Source organism: Monodelphis domestica, chromosome 4, assembly GCF_027887165.1.
Source record: "Monodelphis domestica isolate mMonDom1 chromosome 4, mMonDom1.pri, whole genome shotgun sequence".
Classification (NCBI taxonomy): Eukaryota; Metazoa; Chordata; class Mammalia; order Didelphimorphia; family Didelphidae; genus Monodelphis; species Monodelphis domestica.
In genome coordinates, this window is record NC_077230.1 from 93,441,739 (window position 1) to 93,460,932 (window position 19,194).

General features: G+C 37.3%; 1 protein-coding gene across 1 annotated transcript; it reads right to left on the minus strand.

Moving 5' to 3' along the window:
• Positions 1-2,440: 2,440 nt before the first annotated feature.
• Positions 2,441-17,214, minus strand: SMCO1 (single-pass membrane protein with coiled-coil domains 1). Its single transcript, XM_001374056.3, has 3 exons — positions 17,072-17,214; positions 6,326-6,475; positions 2,441-2,961 (listed from the first exon to the last, which is right to left on the minus strand). Exons 1-3 carry the CDS (start codon positions 17,125-17,127, stop codon positions 2,568-2,570), a joined length of 600 nt encoding a protein of 199 aa, XP_001374093.2. The 5' UTR covers positions 17,128-17,214; the 3' UTR covers positions 2,441-2,567.
• Positions 17,215-19,194: the final 1,980 nt, after the last annotated feature.

Consider the following 19,194-nt stretch of genomic DNA (forward strand, 5'->3'; position numbering starts at 1 on the left):
GCCAGGATCCAGAAGGCCAGCCAGGCACTTGGGCGGCTGCGCTGCAAAGTCCTCCAACACAGTGGTGTAAGCACTGCGACGAAGCTCAAAGTCTATAACGCAGTGGTCCTCAGCTCGCTCCTGTACGGTTGTGAGACATGGACACTGTACCGGAAGCACATGAAACAGCTGGAGCAATTCCACCAATGCTCTCTCCTGTCAATCATGAGGATCCGATGGCAGGACCAAAATACCAATCAGGAAGTCCTCGACAGAGCCAACTCCACCAGCATCGAAGTAATGGTCCTCAAAACCCAGCTACGATGATCTGGACATGTCATCCGCATGGACCCACAGCGAATACCAAGACAGGTATTCTATGGTGAACTGTCAGCTGGACTCAGGAAACAAGGCCGACCAAAGAAAAGATACAAGGATCAGCTAAAGTCCAACTTGAAGTGGGCTGGCATTACACCAAAGCAACTAGAACTTGCTGCCTCTGACAGAAGTACCCACATTAACCATGCCGCCACCACCTTGGAAGATGAATGACGTTGACGTCTTGCCGCTGCACACGAACGCCGACACCAGACCGTAACTGCACCTCCCGTAACAACTGGCATCCCATGCCCCATGTGCCACAAACTCTGTGCCTCAGTCTTTGGGCTTCAAAGCCATATGAGGGTACACCGTAGATGAAAACGCACAAAGACAATTGTCATTCTCGGTCACCGAGAGATTACTACTATACATGTAGTCATTAGCTTCCACTTATCCAATTTGAATTTTTAAGGCATGATTTTTTTTAAATGAGCTTTTGTACCTCCTTTTCCATTTGGCCAGTACTACTTTTTAAAGAGTTCTTTTCCTCAGTCAATTTGTGTACTTCCACATGGCCAGTTCTTCCTTTTAAGAAGTTCTCTTTAGTTTATTTTTGTATATCTTTTTTCCATTTGGTCAATTCTGACATTTAAGGAATTTGCTTCTTTTACCAACTGGCTTATTCTGTTATTTAGAATATTATTTCCTTCATTATTTTTTGTGCTTCCTTTACCAAGCTATTGACTTTTTTTCATTTTTTCCTGGATCACTCTCATTTCTTTTCCCATTTTTTCATTAGTCTCTCTTATTTGATTTTTAGAATCCTTTTTGAATTCCTCCAATAATTTGTTTTGGGTTTGAGAGCAACTTCTGGGTATTTTTTGGAGGTTTTGAATTCAGTAAGTATTGACTTTTGTTGTTGTCTGAGTTTGTATTTTGAGCTTCCCTGTCACCAAAAAACTTTATATGTTGAGTTTCTTTTTTTTGTTGTTTGCTCATTTTCCAACCTTTCTTTTTTCTCTTAACTTAAAAACTGTTAAAGTTGGGCTCTTTATCTGTGGTGAAAGGAACACTATTCCAAACTTCAGGTTTTTTGTTCAGCTGCCTTCAGAGCTCTTGGGATCTTATCTATTTTCAGTTCTTCCAAGTTAGTATGATCTAAGGAGAAATGTGTCTAATATTGTAAACCTCAAATTTCTTTAGACTTATAATTGTTGAAAATTTCACCATTGGGATATTTCATACTTGGAAAATTTCTTACTGATAGTCTATTGGAATGGGAACTCCATTGGCATGGGAGGTTCCTTCTCTTCCCTTCTTAAGATTACTTTAGGACAGAAACCCTTTGCTGAACAATGGAAAGGACTTTGACCTGTGCTTGAGCATAGAACAGGAATTTCTTTGAGTCTTGATTGATTTTAGAATTGATACAATGGAGATACTCCACCCTATTCAGTCCTAATAGGATTGAGTAAGGGCTGCAGCCTAGATCAAAATTTAATTATTCCAATCTCTACCATACTCAAGTTAACAGGATTTAGAAAGGGCTGTAACAAAAGAGTATAGATTTAATCATTGGAAAATATGACCTTCAACAGACATGTGCAAAAAGCCAGAAACCTCTGGGCGGTCCTGGGTTAAGCGAGAGCCTCCATTGACAGGCAAATTGATGAAGAGTGATTGGTAGATGTGAGGACTGAGGGGAGGCAACTTGGATGGTTTCCTTAAAGATAGGAGGGTCTGGAGACTAGAGGGGGTGGTTGTGGAGTTTTTGGGCGGTGGTTCCTGGGCTCTGAGAAAGCTTGCTCTGAGGAAGCTGAAGGTGGGGGCCTCTGAGACTGTTTCTCCATTTTGGGCACGTGAGTAATAGGGACTGATCTTTTTTCTTTGCCCCAGCTATCTAAGGGCTTGGGCCTTTTGGCCCAGCCTAAACAGAGGGGGTATTTAAGCCCTATTCCCTTCTCTCCCCTTTCTCTCTCTATATATATCTCTAATTCCTTTCTTGCTCCTATTGTAATTAAACTCCAAAAAGGCTGACGGCTGACTTGAGTTTTTCATTTAGGAATTACATAGCTGATTCCTTGGCGACCTTAAATTAATATATATCAGTCTTTTAAAGTGATTCCCTTGTAACAATATTCTCCTGGTCTATGAGCAACAAAATTTAGAGAATTGCATATAACATAAATATTTACAACTTCTCATCACTCATAAGTTAGTTTTAGATGGGGAATGCCACCATTTTCAAGATTTTCCTTTGCTATTTTTTATGCATTCATGGTTTTCTTCTTCTCTATTACCTGAACTGCATGCAGCAAACTATTCTTCAAAACTTGGTTCTTTACTATGTTGGTTATTATGGGGGTGGCATCGGGGATGTACAACTGCCTCAGATTAGCTGAATAGTATTCTGCTTTGCTGCTATGTGCAATAAAGAAGGTACAGAAGGCTTTGACATCTTCTTCCTGAAGTTCCAGGGCCTCTAAAACTGTCTCCCATACAACTCTAATCCGTTTGTTATTGTTTTTTCGCTTAAGAACAGTAGCCAAAGTGGGAAGCCCCCTTGCTAGGTCTGGAAGTTTCTCAAGCACCTGAGAGTGTAGATAGTGAAGTGTTTCAATGATGTAGCTGTAGAATATATTTAATTCCAAAGAAGTGAACCTATAAAAAGGTTGGGAAAAGTCCTTGAGAAACAGAACTATTTTCTGCAGATATGAGATCAAATTTCATTAAGAGAAGCCAGTTCAAAATGATAAACTTGACAAGTGAACTACATGTTTTTTTTTCTGGGAAAATACAAAGTATTTAAGAAGCACCTAAATTGTAATGAGTTGCTATTTAGGCTTCATTGAATCTAGGAAAATATATTCTTTCAGGACCCATTATTGCAAAAGCATTGGGAAATCCAGATTTGGATAATCATTAAAATAAAAAACACCTACTATGTCATGAAAAAGTCCACCCCCCATTTTGTGTGATCTTAAAAAACATTTTTTTAATTTTAATAACAAACTTCCATATAAGTTTTCTGAAGTTATATGATCTAAATTGTCTCTCTCCTTTCTTCTCCCTGCTCCCAGAGCTGGGAAGCAATTCAATCTGGGTTATTTATGTATTATCATGAAAAATATGTTTCCATATTATTCATTTTTATAAGTGAAAAAACTTATAAATTCCAACCCCCCAAACATATATCCAAATAAACAAATGATAAATCATATGTTTTCATCTGTATTCCCACTCCAACAGTTCTTTCTTTAGAGGTGGATAGCATTCTTTTTCAGAAGTCCCTCAGAATGGTTCTGGATCATTATATTGCTGTTAGTAGTTAAGTCTGTCACATTCGATCATTTCACAATATTACTGTTACTGTGTACAATGTTTTCCTAGTTCTGCTTATTTCATTCTGCATCAGTTCATGTAGCTCTTTCCTGTTCCTTCTGAAATCATCCTGTACATTCTTTATAGCACAATAGTATTCCATCACTGTCATTTACCACAATTTGTTTAGCCATTCCCCAATTGAAGGACATCCCTTTAGTTTCCAATTCTTTGTCACCACAAAAGTGCAGCTATAAATACTTTTGTACAAATAGGTCCTTTCCCATTTCTTTTTTATTTCTTTTCTATACAGACCTAGTACTAGTATTATATTACTGGATCAAAAGGCATGCATTCTTTTAAATCCTTTGGGCATAATTCTAAATTGCCCTCCTGAATGATTGGTTCAATTCATAACTCTATCAGCAATGCGTTAGTATACCAATTTTGCCACATTCTCTCCAACATTTATAATTTTCTTTTGCTGTCATATTGGCCAATTTGATAGATGTGAAATAGTACCTCAGAGTTGTTTTCATTTGCATTTCTTTAATCAAGAGTGATTTAGAGCATTTTTTCATATGACTATTAGTAGCTTTGATTTCTTCATCTGAAAACTACCTATTCATATCTTTTGACCAATTATCAATTTGGGAATGACTTGGATTTTTATAAATTTGACTTAGTACTTTATATATTTGAGAACTGAGATCTTGAGATCTTCATTAGAGAAATTTGTTATAATTTTCCCCCAGTTTATTATTGTGTCCCTTGTAATATTGGTTGCATTGGTTTTGTTTGTAAAAAGCCTTTAAAATTTAATATAATCAAAATTATCCAGTTTACATCATGTAATGTTCTCTCTCTCTGTTTAGTCATAAATTCTTCCCTTCCATTTATCTTATAGGTAAACCATTCTGTGTTCCCCTAAATTACTTATAATATCACTCTATATGTTTAAATCATATACTCATTTTGACCTTATCCTGGTATAGGGTGTGAGATATAATTGTGAATCTTAAAACTGCTCAGACACTACTTCAGAAGATTTGATTAAGCTATTCCCCATTTTTAACAATGGAGGTACTTGGTCAGGAATGTATTGAGAACTTTTAAAATTACTCCACCCTACTCAGACAGTGCCTTAGGAGAAGATAAAGTTGAAAACTCCTGATTGAACAATGAAAAGTCCTTAACTCATACTTATAGTGAAGCTAAAACCTTAAGCTAGGTCTATTTTTAGATCTAATACAAAAAGGTGCTCAGTACCTATAAAGGTTAAATTTGTACCTAAAGGGTCAAGTAACTTACAAAAGTCAAGCTTAACAAAAGAGGTGTGAAGCACTTAGTAGATTTAATCTAACCAGAGAAGGTGAGAACCAAAGAAGATGAGAACCAAAAATGGACAGTCCTGCGAAAAAGTGTCTACTGTGATTGGTAGACATGAAAATTTAGAGGAGGTAGCATAAGAGAAAATTTCTTTAAAAGGAAGGGACTTATTGAGTTGGAGTGAGTTTTTTGGATTGGAAGTTAGTTAGAGTTGGAGTTTAGAGGTTTGGAATCTTGCTTGAAGACAATCTTGTGGTGAGTGATAAAGACTGACTCGCTCTCCCTTAGGCTCAGGACTAGGGCATTTGGCCTAGGCCCTTTCTACTATTTTCTGTTTCTCTCTCTCTCTCTCCTTCCCTTAATTCCTTCATTTATATTAATTAAAATCTCCATAAAACCCAGCTGACTTGGGTATTTTAATATTTTGGAATTTTCCCATGGTGACCACCTAATTTTAGATTTTAAATCAAGACATTAAAAATTATCTTTACAGTTTTGGCAATTCACAGTCTTGGCAAACCACATTTTCATGGTAACATAATCTAAGCCTAATTTTTGTCATACCATTTTCCAATTTTTTCAGCAGTTTTTGTCAAATAGTGAATTCTTATCCCACAAGCTGGGATTTTTGGGTTTATCAAACACTAGATTACTGAGGTCATTTATCCCTAATCTATTGCATCAATCCCCCCTTATATTTCTTAGCCAGTACCAGCTTGTTTTGATGATTACTACTTTATAATATAGTTTAAGATCTAATACTTCTAGGCCACCATCCTTCACTTTTTTCCCCCCAGAACTTCTCTTGATATTCTTGACCTTTTTTTTTTTTTAAACCCTTACCTTCCGTCTTGGAGTTAATACTGTGTATTGGTTCCAAGGCAGAAGAGCCATAAGGGCTAGGCAATGGGGGTTAAGTGACTTGCCTAGGGCCACACAGCTAGGATGTGTCTGAGGCCAGATCTGAACCTAGGACCTTCCATCTCTAGGCCTGGCTTTCACTCCAATGAGCTACCCAGCTGCCCTGACCTTTTGTTCTTATAGATGAATTTTATTATTTTTTTCTAGTTCTATAAAATAGTTTTTTTTGGTAGCTTGATTGGCATGGTATTATGTAAGTAAATTAACTTTGGTAGGATTGTCATTTTTATTATAGTAGCTCAGCCTACCCATGAGGAATTAATGTTTTTCCAGTTGTTTAGATCTAACTTTATTTGAGTGAAAAAGTGTTTATAATTGTGTTCATTTAATTCCTGCATTTGTCTTGGCAAATAGATTCCCAAGTATTTTATATTGCTTAGATTGATTTTAAATGGAGTTTCTCTTTCTAATTCTTGCTGCTAAACTTCATTAGAAATATTTTGTGGGATCTTACTTGATCTCCAGAACTGCTGTCCACATCTCATCTTGGACTGCCTGGCTTGCCAAAGTCTTTCTGTGAAATTCAAACTTTTTAGTCAAATTTTCCATGGCAGAGTCCAATTCTTCAAACTGTGTCTCCAAGGTCTGGAGTTTGTTCTCTACCCTAAAGAATGGGAAAATCAAGCTTTAGTCAAGTGTGGTGGGGCACACCTGTAATCCCAACTACCAGGAACACTGAGCTAGGCAAATTCTTGAGGTCCTAAATTCTGAGCTGCAGTGGTTAGACACTACCTGGTTAAATATTAATATGATAAAGGGTGAGGAGAGGAATACCAGGTTGCCTAAGGAGGAGGGAACCAGACTAGTTAGGAAATGGAGCAGATCAATGGCTCTGTGACTACCAGTAGGGGGATTATTCCATGAATAGCCCCTACACTTACAGCTTGAGCTAGGTGGGAAAACCTAGAAGGAAGAGGGAAAGAAAGAAAGATGTTTAATTTTGATTAATGTTCAGAGTTGATTGAGCTGCTGTTCTGACATACAGCCTGATTGCTTTGACAGTGACTAATTGAAATTTCATCGGTAATAATTAGAAATCTTCAAAAACAGCTCTTCTAGGTAGCAGAAAAGGAGAAGCAGAGCATCCCAGTTCTTTCACAGTTACTCTAACAAAAATGAAAAAAGAATAGCTGACCTGAATAATGATCATGAAATCCAAAGAGGAACCACAGCAAGTACACTTTTGTCAGTTCATGTTTGCACAAGGAGATACAAACTTTTTGGTGGGCAGCTGGGTAGCTCAGTAGATTGAGAGCCAGGCCTAGAGATGGGAGATCCTAGGTTCAAATCTGGGCTCAGACACTTTCTAGTTGTGTGACCCTGGGCAAGTCACTTGATCCCCATTGCCTAGCCTTTACCACTCTTCTGCCTTGGAACCAATACATAGTATTGATTCCAAGAAGGAAGGTGAGGGTTTAAAAAAATAAAGAAAAGAAAAGCCTTGCCCAAGAGTTTACCTAACAGGAGCTCCAAATTGGAAACTGGTGTCAAAATAGAGGAGCCTGGAGCCTGCAGCTTTATTTAGGGGCAAAGACACAAGGGTCTAGACCAGATTCTAGCCAAAGACTAGCTGTGTTACTCTGACTTCAAACTAAAGCCCAGGATCTTGTAGGGCTTAGCTCATTATTGAGATGTACCTTGGATCAAACTATCCTGGCACAGCCTGAACTGCATAGACCATCATGGCATAATATGCTGGCCAGAACTGCTCCTGAGTCCTTAAAGAATATGGTGCTCTTCAAATATGACCTCAGACACTTCCCAGCTGTGTGACCCTGGGCAAATCACTTGACCCCCATTGCCTAGCCCTTACCACTCTTCTGCCTTGGAGCCAATACACAGTATTGACTCCAAGATGGAAGGTAAGGGTTTAAAAAAAAGAAAGAATATGGTGCTCATTACCCAATCTTCAGATAGTAGAGATCAGGACCTTATTATTCCTCCAAGGAGTTCATAAATCCTGACTCTGACCCAAAGTCCCATTGTAAAAGAACAAAAATGTCAGTAGTGTGCATTTTAGGCACAAGTCTGCCAGACTTTTTTTTTTACTATTTTTACTATTTTTTAAACTATTTACTATAATTTTTACTATTAAGTATTATTTTAAAACCAAGTATTTCTATCTTAGAGAGAGAAGTACCTAATCTGGCTTAGTTACCTCATACTCAGACATCTCTCTTTCCCTAAGACAATTTGCAGTACCAATTATAAGCATCTTGAACAAGGAAAAGGTTATAATATATTAAAATATAGTTTGAGCTTAAATCTGCTTTTACACAATTCAGGAAATAAGACTGGAAAATGAGCATCAAGACAAATCCAATGATGATAAATATTATATTTAACCATAATCCAGGTATGTTTAAGACAAATTCAGAAGATGACAATCATTCCATGTCGTTGATAAGCAAAGCCTCAAAGAAAATCACTGAATTGTCACATTGGAATTCTTTGAAGTAAGAGTTTTTAAATGATTATGTAAATGAAGTGAGCTTCATAGAAAAGAATTAGAAATAGAATAAATAGATTATTAAGGTGGAAAACTTAAGTAAACAGATTCCCCGAAAATTAATAAACAGAGATCAATAATTCCTTAAGACAACAATAAGTATTGCAACAAAACTTAAAGATTGAAAAAAAAAATAGAAAAAACAATCAGTTACCTCTTATCAAAAACAAATGACCTGGAAAACAGGCCAAGAAAGGATAATTTTTAAATTATCAGATTCCTGAATGCCATGATTGTAAAAAATACAGGTAATATATTTCCCGACAATCACAAATCAAAATGTGAAGATTTATTTAAATCAGAGGATAAGGAAAAAATAAGTGAAAGCCATTGGACACCTCCTAGAACCCCAAAATGAAGATGCCAAGTAGTGCTGTAGCCCAAGTTCAGAGCTTCCAGGTCAAAGAAGAAAACACTGCAAACAGTCTGAATGAAAGAGTTCAAGACCCACAGCCAGGGATACACAAGACCTATCAGCTACATAAAAGAAAAGAGTATGAAATACAGTATTTCAAAAGGCAAAAATTAAAGGCTTAGAACCAAGAATAACTTATGCAGAAATCCTCAAACACAAGCAGCTCTTCTTTAAATGAAAAAAAAAACCTTTCACTTAATTTTGGTGGTTCATCTAGTTATAGCCCTATTTCTCTAATTCCTTTTAATGCTAAATTTCTTTCTCCAATGAGAATTCTACTTGTACCTCCTTTACCACTTATTGCTCTGTCCTTAATATTCTGTATTTTTAAGTCACTATTAAAAGCCTCTTTCTTATTACCTTTTAAGACATTCTGCTTGCCTGGTTTTCTTATATTTCTACTTTCTTCTTCTCTGTCTCCTTTATTGAGTCTTCTACCTTCCTACTAAATGGGACTGTTTCCTTTAGTCAGTGTTCAACCCTTTTGTGCTTCTTTCTTTATATTATTTCTTATTTATTTATTGTTTAAACTCTTATTTTTTATCTTAGTATCAATTCTAAGACAGAATGGCAAACCTTTTAGAACCTTTTACACAACCACCCCAGCCTGGGTGCCCTACCCCACCCCAGAGACTGAGTGCCCCCAACCCCCACATTACCCCAAACAGGGATGGAAGAAAGGAAGGGAGTGGTCCAGGTGCTCCACTCAGGGGAGGGAGTAAAAGCTTCCATTGGGCTACTGGGCAGAGAGGTGGGGAGGCATGGTGGAAAGGGGGAAGGGAGCTGCTCTGTGGAGTCCCTCTACCTTTCTAGTAACTAACTCTGTTGGGTAGTGTGTACCCATAGAGAGGTCTCTGCATGCCATCTTTGGCATGTATTCCATAAATTCACCGTCATGGGTCTAGATCATCAGAATGAGTCTTTTAGATCCTGAATGTCATCTAGTGTATCATCAATCCCTACCAGCTTTGTGTCATCTGCAAATTTGATAAGTATGACGCCTATGGCTTTACCCAAGTCATTGATAAACATGTAAAACAATACAGAATAAAGCACAGCTCCCTGGAGTATTCCACTGTAGACTTTTTATCACATTAACACTGAGTCATTAATAACTGCTCCTTGAGTCTGGTTATCCAACCAGTTCTGAATTCATTTCATTATATACTCATCTAATCTCTTTCTTTCCATCTTCTCCACAAGAATGACTTGAGATGCTTTATGGAAAGCTTTGCTAAGATCTAGGTATATCATGTGTATAGCTTTCCCCTCATCTACTAATTTAATAATCCAGTGATGTCCAGAATGGAACATAAGGTGAATTCCAGGTGAGGCCCAACAATGGCAGAATACAATCCAAAAAAAAATTATATTGTTTGATGTGATTTATTTCTGATGAAACCATATTTGGCTCTTTGTAATTAGTGTATCCCTTTATAAATATTTGCCAGTCCTTGCTTTAATAATCTTTCCTTTAATTCATGTAGGCATTGAAGTAAATCTTCTATTGTAAATTCTCACTGTCCCTTCTACCCCAAGCAATAGTTTGATCCCTTTTCTGAGTCTTCTCTTTTCCCTAATATTGCTTAAATGAAAAAAAAAATTAGCATTTTTATTGTCCTCAACTTTCCTTGCCTGGCTTGTCTCATTCTGAGCTAACCATGCCTACATTCATGCAGAAAAATGCTATGCTTATTATCATTTTGTTACCTGTTCCTAACTTCCATCTTCCATATATACACATCTTTCTAAAATCTAAGTTGGTTGGAAAGTTCTGTCAGGGGGTCCTGGAGGGATAAGAAGAATGAGGTGTGATAAGAAGGATGACATAAACACAATTGGGGGTCAGGAGGACCACTAAAGCTGGTAGCTGTCAGAGGCAAGGTTTATTGGAAATAGCTATTATTTTATAGAGAGGGCAAAACAAGCTGGGGTCTTTGCACAAGCTTTCATATACACGATGAAAGTAAATGATTTGTAAAATGGTACAGTATAATTTTGTTTACCTCATTGAGTCTACACAATAGATTCTATAAGATCATAAACCAACATATAACAGCCTGACTTAGATTCTCAAGAAAATGCATACATCAGTGATTTTGTAGGTCAAGGAGGTGGGGGGGGGAGGCCTCAGGGGAGGGGGTGAGCTACCTGACCAACATCAACTGTTCTATGGTCCCCAGCTTTGCTGAGGGTCTTGGGCTTTTGCCTCCTACAGTTCCCTGGGCAAATGCACACAATGCTCCATTAGACTACAAGCTCCTCAACAACAGAGACTATCTCTTGCCTTTTTTTGTATCTTGGGTACTTAGTACAGTGCCTGGAACATTGGAGGCCCTTAATGAATGTTTATTGATTGGCTGACTGATTACAATAAAAAAATATCTCCACTCTTCACTTGCTGCTATTTTTATATTTCTTCATGGCTCCCATCTCTCCCTCAGGCTTAGCCATTTGTCAAGTTCCAGACATATTACTCTTCTGAATATACCATGTGTTTTGTAAAAAATAGACTCGAATACAGGACTACAATCCCCATGAGCCTTTGCTCCACTTCCCCAGAATGCCTTGTAATCTCACCTGGGCCGAGATCGAGAAGATATTTAAGCAAAGGCTTTTGAAGGGCTCGGCCCTTTTGGACTTCCGTTTTTGGAGCAGAGGCGTCTCTTCCATGATGTGAGGTTATTTTGTCTAGGCCTCTGGCCTAGGCACATGTTTCTTACTTGTATATTCTTAATCTTTAACCTTTAATAAACCTCTAAAAAAATATATATTCCTTGCAGAGAGAAACTAATTTCTACCTGCCTCAGTCTCCCCTTTCCCCTAAATTTTAATCTTTACAGTTTGGCTAACCACTACGGGAAAAAGAACTTTCAGTCTTCTGATTTCTTTTCTGATCTTAAATTCAGTTTTAATAGCTAGTACCTAGAAAGCGGCCCCGCCGCTTCCTGCCTGCAGCCTGCAGCCCTGATCATCCTCACCTGGTACCTGGTCCCGGCCTTGCCCACCCCCGCAGCCGCTCCTGCTCCTGGCCTCTCACCAGCCGCTGCCTGCCTATTTCTGTGCCCCAGACCCAGGAGCCCGACCCAGCCGGCTCATCACCCAGATCCTTGGAGCAGATCGCTCAGGACTCATTGCGACCAGCTGGTAACAGTATTGGCCACATGGGCGGAGGGGAGAGACCAGAGGGAAAGGAGATTTTTCCTTAGGCTAAGCCTCCACGTGGCTGGGGGTATTGGCCACAGGGGGGTCAGAGAGGGGAAAGACAGAAAAGACTAAAGAGAAGAAACAGATCTTTTCAAACAGAAACTTAATAGCAATGGGCTGTTTAAAAGGATTTTTGACTCTTCTGACAGTTTCATTGATTTTACCTGCCCGTCTGGGAGCAGACTCAGCCCAAAGATTCAACTTTAACTTTGGGGAGGAAAATGGGTGGCCCAGCGAACTGGAAGCCAGGCCCAGAGACCGGAGGTCTCTAGCTAAAATCTGGCCTCCGATGCTTCCCAGCTGTGGGGCCCTGGACGGATCCCTTGAACCCCATAGCCTAGCCTTTACTACTCTACCTTCGGACAATAGACATTTAAATGGATAAATAAAAACAAACAAACAAAAAAACCCCAAGGAACTTTGAAGAGACTAAAGGCTATATTCTAAGGCATTTCAAACTCCAATGGTTTATAAAAAAATCTCTGTATTCTATTGCATTGTTTTGTTTAAGGTTTAACTTTGTGATTTTAAGTTCATATATTACTGGATTCAATATTATTCTGCTTGAACTGAAGGTTGATTGAATTTATTTTGAATGTACTGAGTTTTGAAATTCTGTTGTTTTCCCCCTATAACTGTGTTGAACAAATATTGTTGTGAATAAGCCCATATATGAAAAAACAGCCTTTTTCTATTTTGCTGAGGATAGATGGACTTCAGAACTGGTTATAATTGTATTAACAACCTTTGGAATTTTAATGTGCTAAATACCTCAAATGATTTGATTTTAAGGGTTTTTTAAATATGATTTTGGAATTTTTTTTAACAGTCTGGTTATTTTTGCCTTCCTCTACCACGAGGTAAGGCCCATTCTAGTAGCTGAAGTGAAATGTATTTTATAACCCCCAACCTTCCCACATGTGAATGGAAGTTGGGCAGTTAATTTCAGGGCATTTGTACCCTTGGGAAAAGCCTCCAAGAACAAGGAGCACCCTTTATTTATGCTCTTCAGCTCACTATTTTACTTCTACCAGGATGATATATAGATTTCTTGATTATGTTCTAAACCCAAGATGAGTTTTACTTTGTTTTAAAATATGTTTAAATACCAAGGTTGAAGGATTGCTACATTTGTAAAAATTGTGACAAATGTCCATCAATTCGTAGGTTTTAAAAATGTCATACAGCAACTTATGTGAAATATGAAAGTGTGTTTGTTTGCTATTGTAATTAATTGGGCTATTGAGAATTTTGGGGATTTTGGTAACTACATAGTGGTACTACTGTATTTTTAGAGATGAAAAAATTGTTAACCTTGTTCAATTCATTTGCCTTCTACTCACAGTGATCATGGCCAGATACAAAGAGGAAATGGATCTCATTTTTTTGGTGAGAAAGCCTTGTATTTTATATTTTCTTAACTGACACAGAGTGTCACTGGTTATAAGCTATATTTTTGAATTTTTTAAAGCTCTTATTATTATATTTTCTTGCATGTGCAATATACTTTTACAGTTTTTTAAATTATTTTTTCTTTCCTTTTTATATTTGAAGCACATGTCACCAGTATTAAGAGTTTCTTTAACCTTTTGATTTTCAGTGCTACAAGTTTGAAATACATTTGCTAATGCATGCCCTAGAAAGCTTGTGACTATAAAAATGATGCCACTAATTATTTAAATAAATTATGGGACTTTGCTTAATGATTCTGTCTGATTCTAGGACAAGATATACACAAAAGAGCCACTGCATAGTGCCAATAGAGCATAAGGTCAAAGAGACCAACCAATCCTGGAGAAATTGACGTCACTTTGAGCCTAGACAAAGAGGACTTGAACGCGTTTGGGGTTCGAGGTTGCGGCTGTTTAACATGTGTTAAAAGCAGGTCTTCCTTGTTCCACATTCTACCAAGTACCTCAAACTTGGCTCCCGGAACCTTGGCTTCTATAATCTGGTCCCCTTTTCTGCCTCTCATAGTGTGGTAACTTTCTGTAGTCCTGGCACTGACTGGGTAAATGCATCATTACTTAGATCATTTTGATTGGGCCCTGATTGAAGGACCTGTTATAGATTTATTTTTCTTCTACTTGGAATTTTTACACATAAGACTTTGATAGTCTATATTTTCATCCAGAAATTTTTCTTTTCTTTTGGATTTTCTGGTGTCTTTTTAATATCTCTTGCCAATTGATTCATATACCTCATACCTCAGCCATGCATCCCTAACTGATTCTGAACCTTTCAATCACCCACAACACGGGGGAATGTAAAAAATATCATTATTCAAATTGCAAAGTTTAAATTCTTTTTGAGGAGAATTTTAGGTAAAGAAGATGCTACTTCCCTGAATTCAGAAACTGAACTGTTGGAGAAGCCATCATGAAGAAGCCTCCAGACCACAAGTTGCACAAAATTGAACTTTGGGTGTGGTTGATTGAACATTTATTTGTATGTATACTTTTATGCCAAAGGGGACTGCCCCCTAACGGCTTTTTGTCAATGTGTTCAGAAATTATTGGTTTTATTCTTTTTTCTCTTATCCTCACACTATTGTAATCTTTTAAGTTTATTATGTTTTTATGATCCTTTTGGGGAAAAATTAATTTTTCCACAAATGATCACACGGGGGGATGTAAAAAATAGACTCGAATACAGGACTACAATCCCCATGAGCCTTTGCTCCACTTCCCCAGAATGCCTTGTAATCTCACCTGGGCCGAGATCGAGAAGATATTTAAGCAAAGGCTTTTGAAGGGCTCGGCCCTTTTGGACTTCCGTTTTTGGAGCAGAGGCGTCTCTTCCATGATGTGAGGTTATTTTGTCTAGGCCTCTGGCCTAGGCACATGTTTCTTACTTGTATATTCTTAATCTTTAACCTTTAATAAACCTCTAAAAAATATATATTCCTTGCAGAGAGAAACTAATTTCTACCTGCCTCAGTCTCCCCTTTCCCCTAAATTTTAATCTTTACAGTTTCACTGTCGTAAATCTATAAACTTAATATTTTGTGCTTATCTGGCACAGATGTTATGTTAGTGTAGTCAAAATAGATTAAGAAGGAAAAACTTAGAAGCTACTAGAATGAAAGGAAAACTAGCTAGCAATTACATAGGACTTTCAAGGTTTACAAAACACTTTACAAACATGAACTAATTCTTTCTTTTTTAAAAAAATTCTTAATGTTAATATTAGACTCAATTCTATGTATTGGTTTTAAGGCAGAAGAGTAATAAAGGCTAGGCAATAGGGATTAAGTGACTTGCCCAGGGTCACACAGCTAGGAAGTGTCTGAGGCCAGATTTGAAACCAGGACCTTCTATCTCTAGAGCTGGATCTCAGTCCACTGAGCCACTCAGCAGTCCTCAACTTATTTTATCTTCACAACTCTAGGAAGTAGATGCTATTATTATTAACATTATTTACAGATGAGGAAACTGAGACAAAGGATAAGTGACTTGCTTAGGGTCACATAGCTAGTAAGTACTGTCTGAGGCTGAATTAAACTCAAATCTTCCTGACCACAAATCTGGGACTCCGTCAAGTGTGCCACCTACCTTTCTCTGCCTTAAAGCTATAAAGTTATAGTGTTATTATATGTGAAATAATGTGGATTTTTATAGGATTTTTCATCATCTTTCCTCATCAGCTGAGAAAGGCTGCAGCAGAATTCGAGCTGCCCTTAAATCTTAAGAAACAGTTGCAGCAAGTTCAGTGAATAGAACTAGATCATAATACCCAGTAACAGCAGTGTTATAAGAAAAATTAACTGTGAAAGACAGCAATTCTGATTAAGCCAATGAGGAGACAATTCAAAGGACCTTTGAAGAGAAATGCTATCTACCTCCAGAGCAAGAATTGATGGACTCTGAGTGCAGATTGAAGCAGATTTATTTTACTCTCTTTTATTGCTTTGTTTTCTTTTGGTTTGAATGAGTTCACATGTATAACTGAAATCAAATTGTTTGCTATCTCAAGGAGAGGGGAAGAGATGAAAGAGAGAGAATTTAGAACTCAAAATTTTAACAAATGGTTACACATTTTTACATGTAATTGGGAAATATTTAGTGAAATAAATAAAATTAAACTTAAAAAAGCTAATGATGACAACATTAGGATGAGCTCTATAGATCTTAGCCAAGTTGGATAGCTCCTTTGAGCCAGGATGGAGAGCCAATGGTAGATGGCTGTTCATAAGGATCTATGCCCCTGAAGCCAATTCTGGGGCAAAAGTCTCTCAGGAATAGCTGGGTTGCACAGTGGATAGAGTCCTGGATTTGGAGTCAGGAAGATCCGAGTTCAATTTAGCCTCAGACATTTATTAGTTATGTGACCCTGAGCAAGTCACTTATCCTCGGTTTCAGTTTCCTCATCTGTAAATGATGGGGAAAAGTTATGTATGAGTGTATTCTTATAACAGTGAACAATATGGAAGTATGTTTTGCATGAAGAGAAAAATAAAGTTAAAAAAGACTATGGGGACAATAATTGCACCTACCTCCCACAGTTGCTGTGAAGATAAAATGAGTTTGGGACAGGTAGGTGACTCAGTGGACTGAGAGCCAGGCCTAGAGCCAGGAGGTCCTGGGTTCAAATATGGCCCCATACAGGGGAGGATTGATCTTTTTTTTTTTATGATGACCTTAATAAACATCAGCAAAATAAATGAATTACAAAAAGAGGCATGTACATGAAATGCCAAGTTGAAAAAATGTGTACATTAAATTTGCTAAGAGATTGACAAGAAAAAGAAGCAGGTACAGCACAGAATAGGCTATTCATGATTCTGTGCCTGAAGCCCCTGTCTTGCCCTTTATAAAGGAACTGGATTACACATACACATGCACATACTTTCTTTGATGACAGGACAAGTAGATTTTTTTTTCTCTGAATACCTGATGAGGCTAGAAGATTTATATGTTCTAGCCTGCTTGCCACTTTAACAAGAACAGACCCCATACTCCCAGCACAATTTCACTGCCTCTCTACCTTTGTGCCGTCACCGTCCGCCTTCCCAGAAAAGTTCAGCCTGCTCCCCCCCCCCCCCACAACCCCCACTAGTCGTAAGTGACCTTTTCATTGCTTCTTTCAGGGGCTGGAGGGATGAGGCCTCACTGGTCATCTTCATGAAAGGAAAAAAGATGATAAATAAGAAGAAACTGATGTAGATTTCAGTCCAGTCTTCCTATCCGGGAATAGTGAGCAACAGCATGAATATAGGATATAAATTCACCCTGAGGTCACTCGGCCCTGAAAGCTTTTAATAGCCAGGACACCTAAATATAGTTTCAAAGAACAGACATGCAAACTTAGATGGCCAGGAACAAGCCACAATATTTGCCCTGATTAGTGTAATCTGTCTTAATAGACTAATATACTGTTCAGAACTGGGTATAGTTGTAGCAGCGTGTTTGTCTGCATATACATGTACACACGCAAAATTCTGTAGTGCCTCTCATAAAAGGAGAGGTGAACCTGGGGCAAAGAAATTATTCTGAAATTTTAACATCTTTATGAGTTGTATACTACAAAGCATTTGGTTATTTATTTATTTATTTATTTATTTATTTATTTATTTAAAATCCTCACCTTCTGTCTTAGAATCAATACTATGTATTGTTTCCAAGGCAGAAAAGTGGTAAGGGCTAGGCAATGGGGTTAAGTGACTTGCCCAGAATCACACAGCTGGGAAGTGATTGAGGCTAGACTTGAACCCAGGACCTCCTATCTGTGGGCCTGGCCCCCAGCATTAGGTTTTTTAAAATCATGTTTTGTTTTTTCCCTCAATTACATGTAAGAACAATTTTTAATGTTCTTTTTATTTTATTTTTTATTGCCATACAAAACACACTTGCATATTGGTCATTGTTGTATGAGCAAATTCATATATAACCAACACTCCAAAATAAAACCAAAAATACACCGATGTGAAAGATGATTTCCAACAGTTTTTTTCTCTGGAGATGGATAGCATTCCCCAGCGTAAGTCTTTCAGGATTATACCAGATCTTAACATTCTTTTAAAAATATTTTTGAATTCCAAATTTTCTCCCTCCTTTCTCCCTTCTGAGACAGCAAGCAATCTGATATAGGTTACACATGTCATGTAAAACATATTTTCATATTAGTCATTTTATGTAAGAAAATTCAAACAAGACAAACAAATAAGAAAGTGAAAATAGTATGCTTCTGTCTGCATTCAGATTTCGATCAGTTCTTTCTCTGCAGGCAGATGGAATTTTTCATAATATATTTCTTTGGGATTGTGTTAGATCATTGAATTGCTGAGAATAATTAAGTCATTCACAGTTGATCATCATACAATATTGTTGTTAATTATATACAATGTGCTCCTGGTTCTGCTCACTTCACTCTATATCAGTTTATGTAAGTCTTTACGGTTTTTTTCTGGAATCATCCTGCTCATTATTTCTTATGGGACAATTATATTCCATTAAAATAATATACCACAACTAGTTCAGCCATCCCCAAATTGAAGGACATCTTCTCAGTTTCCAGTTCTTTGCCTTCACAAAAAGCTGCTATAAGTATTTTTGAATGAATAATCCTTTCCCCATTTTTTGAGTCTTTTAGGGATACAGATTTAGTGGTGTTTCTGAATCAAAGGATAGATATACAGTCTTATAGCCTTTTGAGAACAGTTCCAAATTATTCTCCAGAAAGGTTAATTCAGTTCACAATTCCACCAACAATGTATTAGTGTCCCAATTTTCCCATATCCCTTCCAACTTTTATCATTTTCCTTTTCTGTCATATTAGTCAATCTGTTAAATATGAGGTGCTACCTCAGAATTATTTTTATTTGCATTTCTCTAATCAATAGTGATAGTATTTTTTCATATGATTATCTATAGCTTTGATTTTTTTATCTAAAAACTGCCTGTTCATATTCTTTGACCATTAATCAAGTGGGGAATGATTTGTGTTCTTATAAATTTGACTTAGTTCTCTCTATATTTGAGAAATGAGGCCTTTATTAGAAAGATTTGCTATAAAATCTACCCCACCCCAGTTTTCTGCTTTCCTTCTAATCTTGTTTGTATTGTTTTTGTTTGTATAAAGCCTTTTAAATTTAATATAATCAATTATCCATTTTATATCTTATAATATTCCCTATCTCTTATATGGTCATAAATTCTTCCCTTATTCATAGATCTAACAGGTAGACTTTTCC

What these genes read in the sequence shown, in the direction of transcription:
- SMCO1 (XM_001374056.3), bottom strand. Translation starts at nt 17,127, where the DNA reads ATGAAGATGACCAGTGAGGCCTCATCCCTCCAGCCCCTGAAAGAAGCA. An exon ending in CTGAAAGAAGCAATGAAAAG is followed by an intron (nt 6,476 to 17,071) that starts GTCACTTACGAC and finishes CCCATTCTTTAG; the next exon opens with GGTAGAGAACAAACTCCAGA. An exon ending in ACAGCAGTTCTGGAGATCAA is followed by an intron (nt 2,962 to 6,325) that starts GTAAGATCCCAC and finishes ACCTTTTTATAG; the next exon opens with GTTCACTTCTTTGGAATTAA.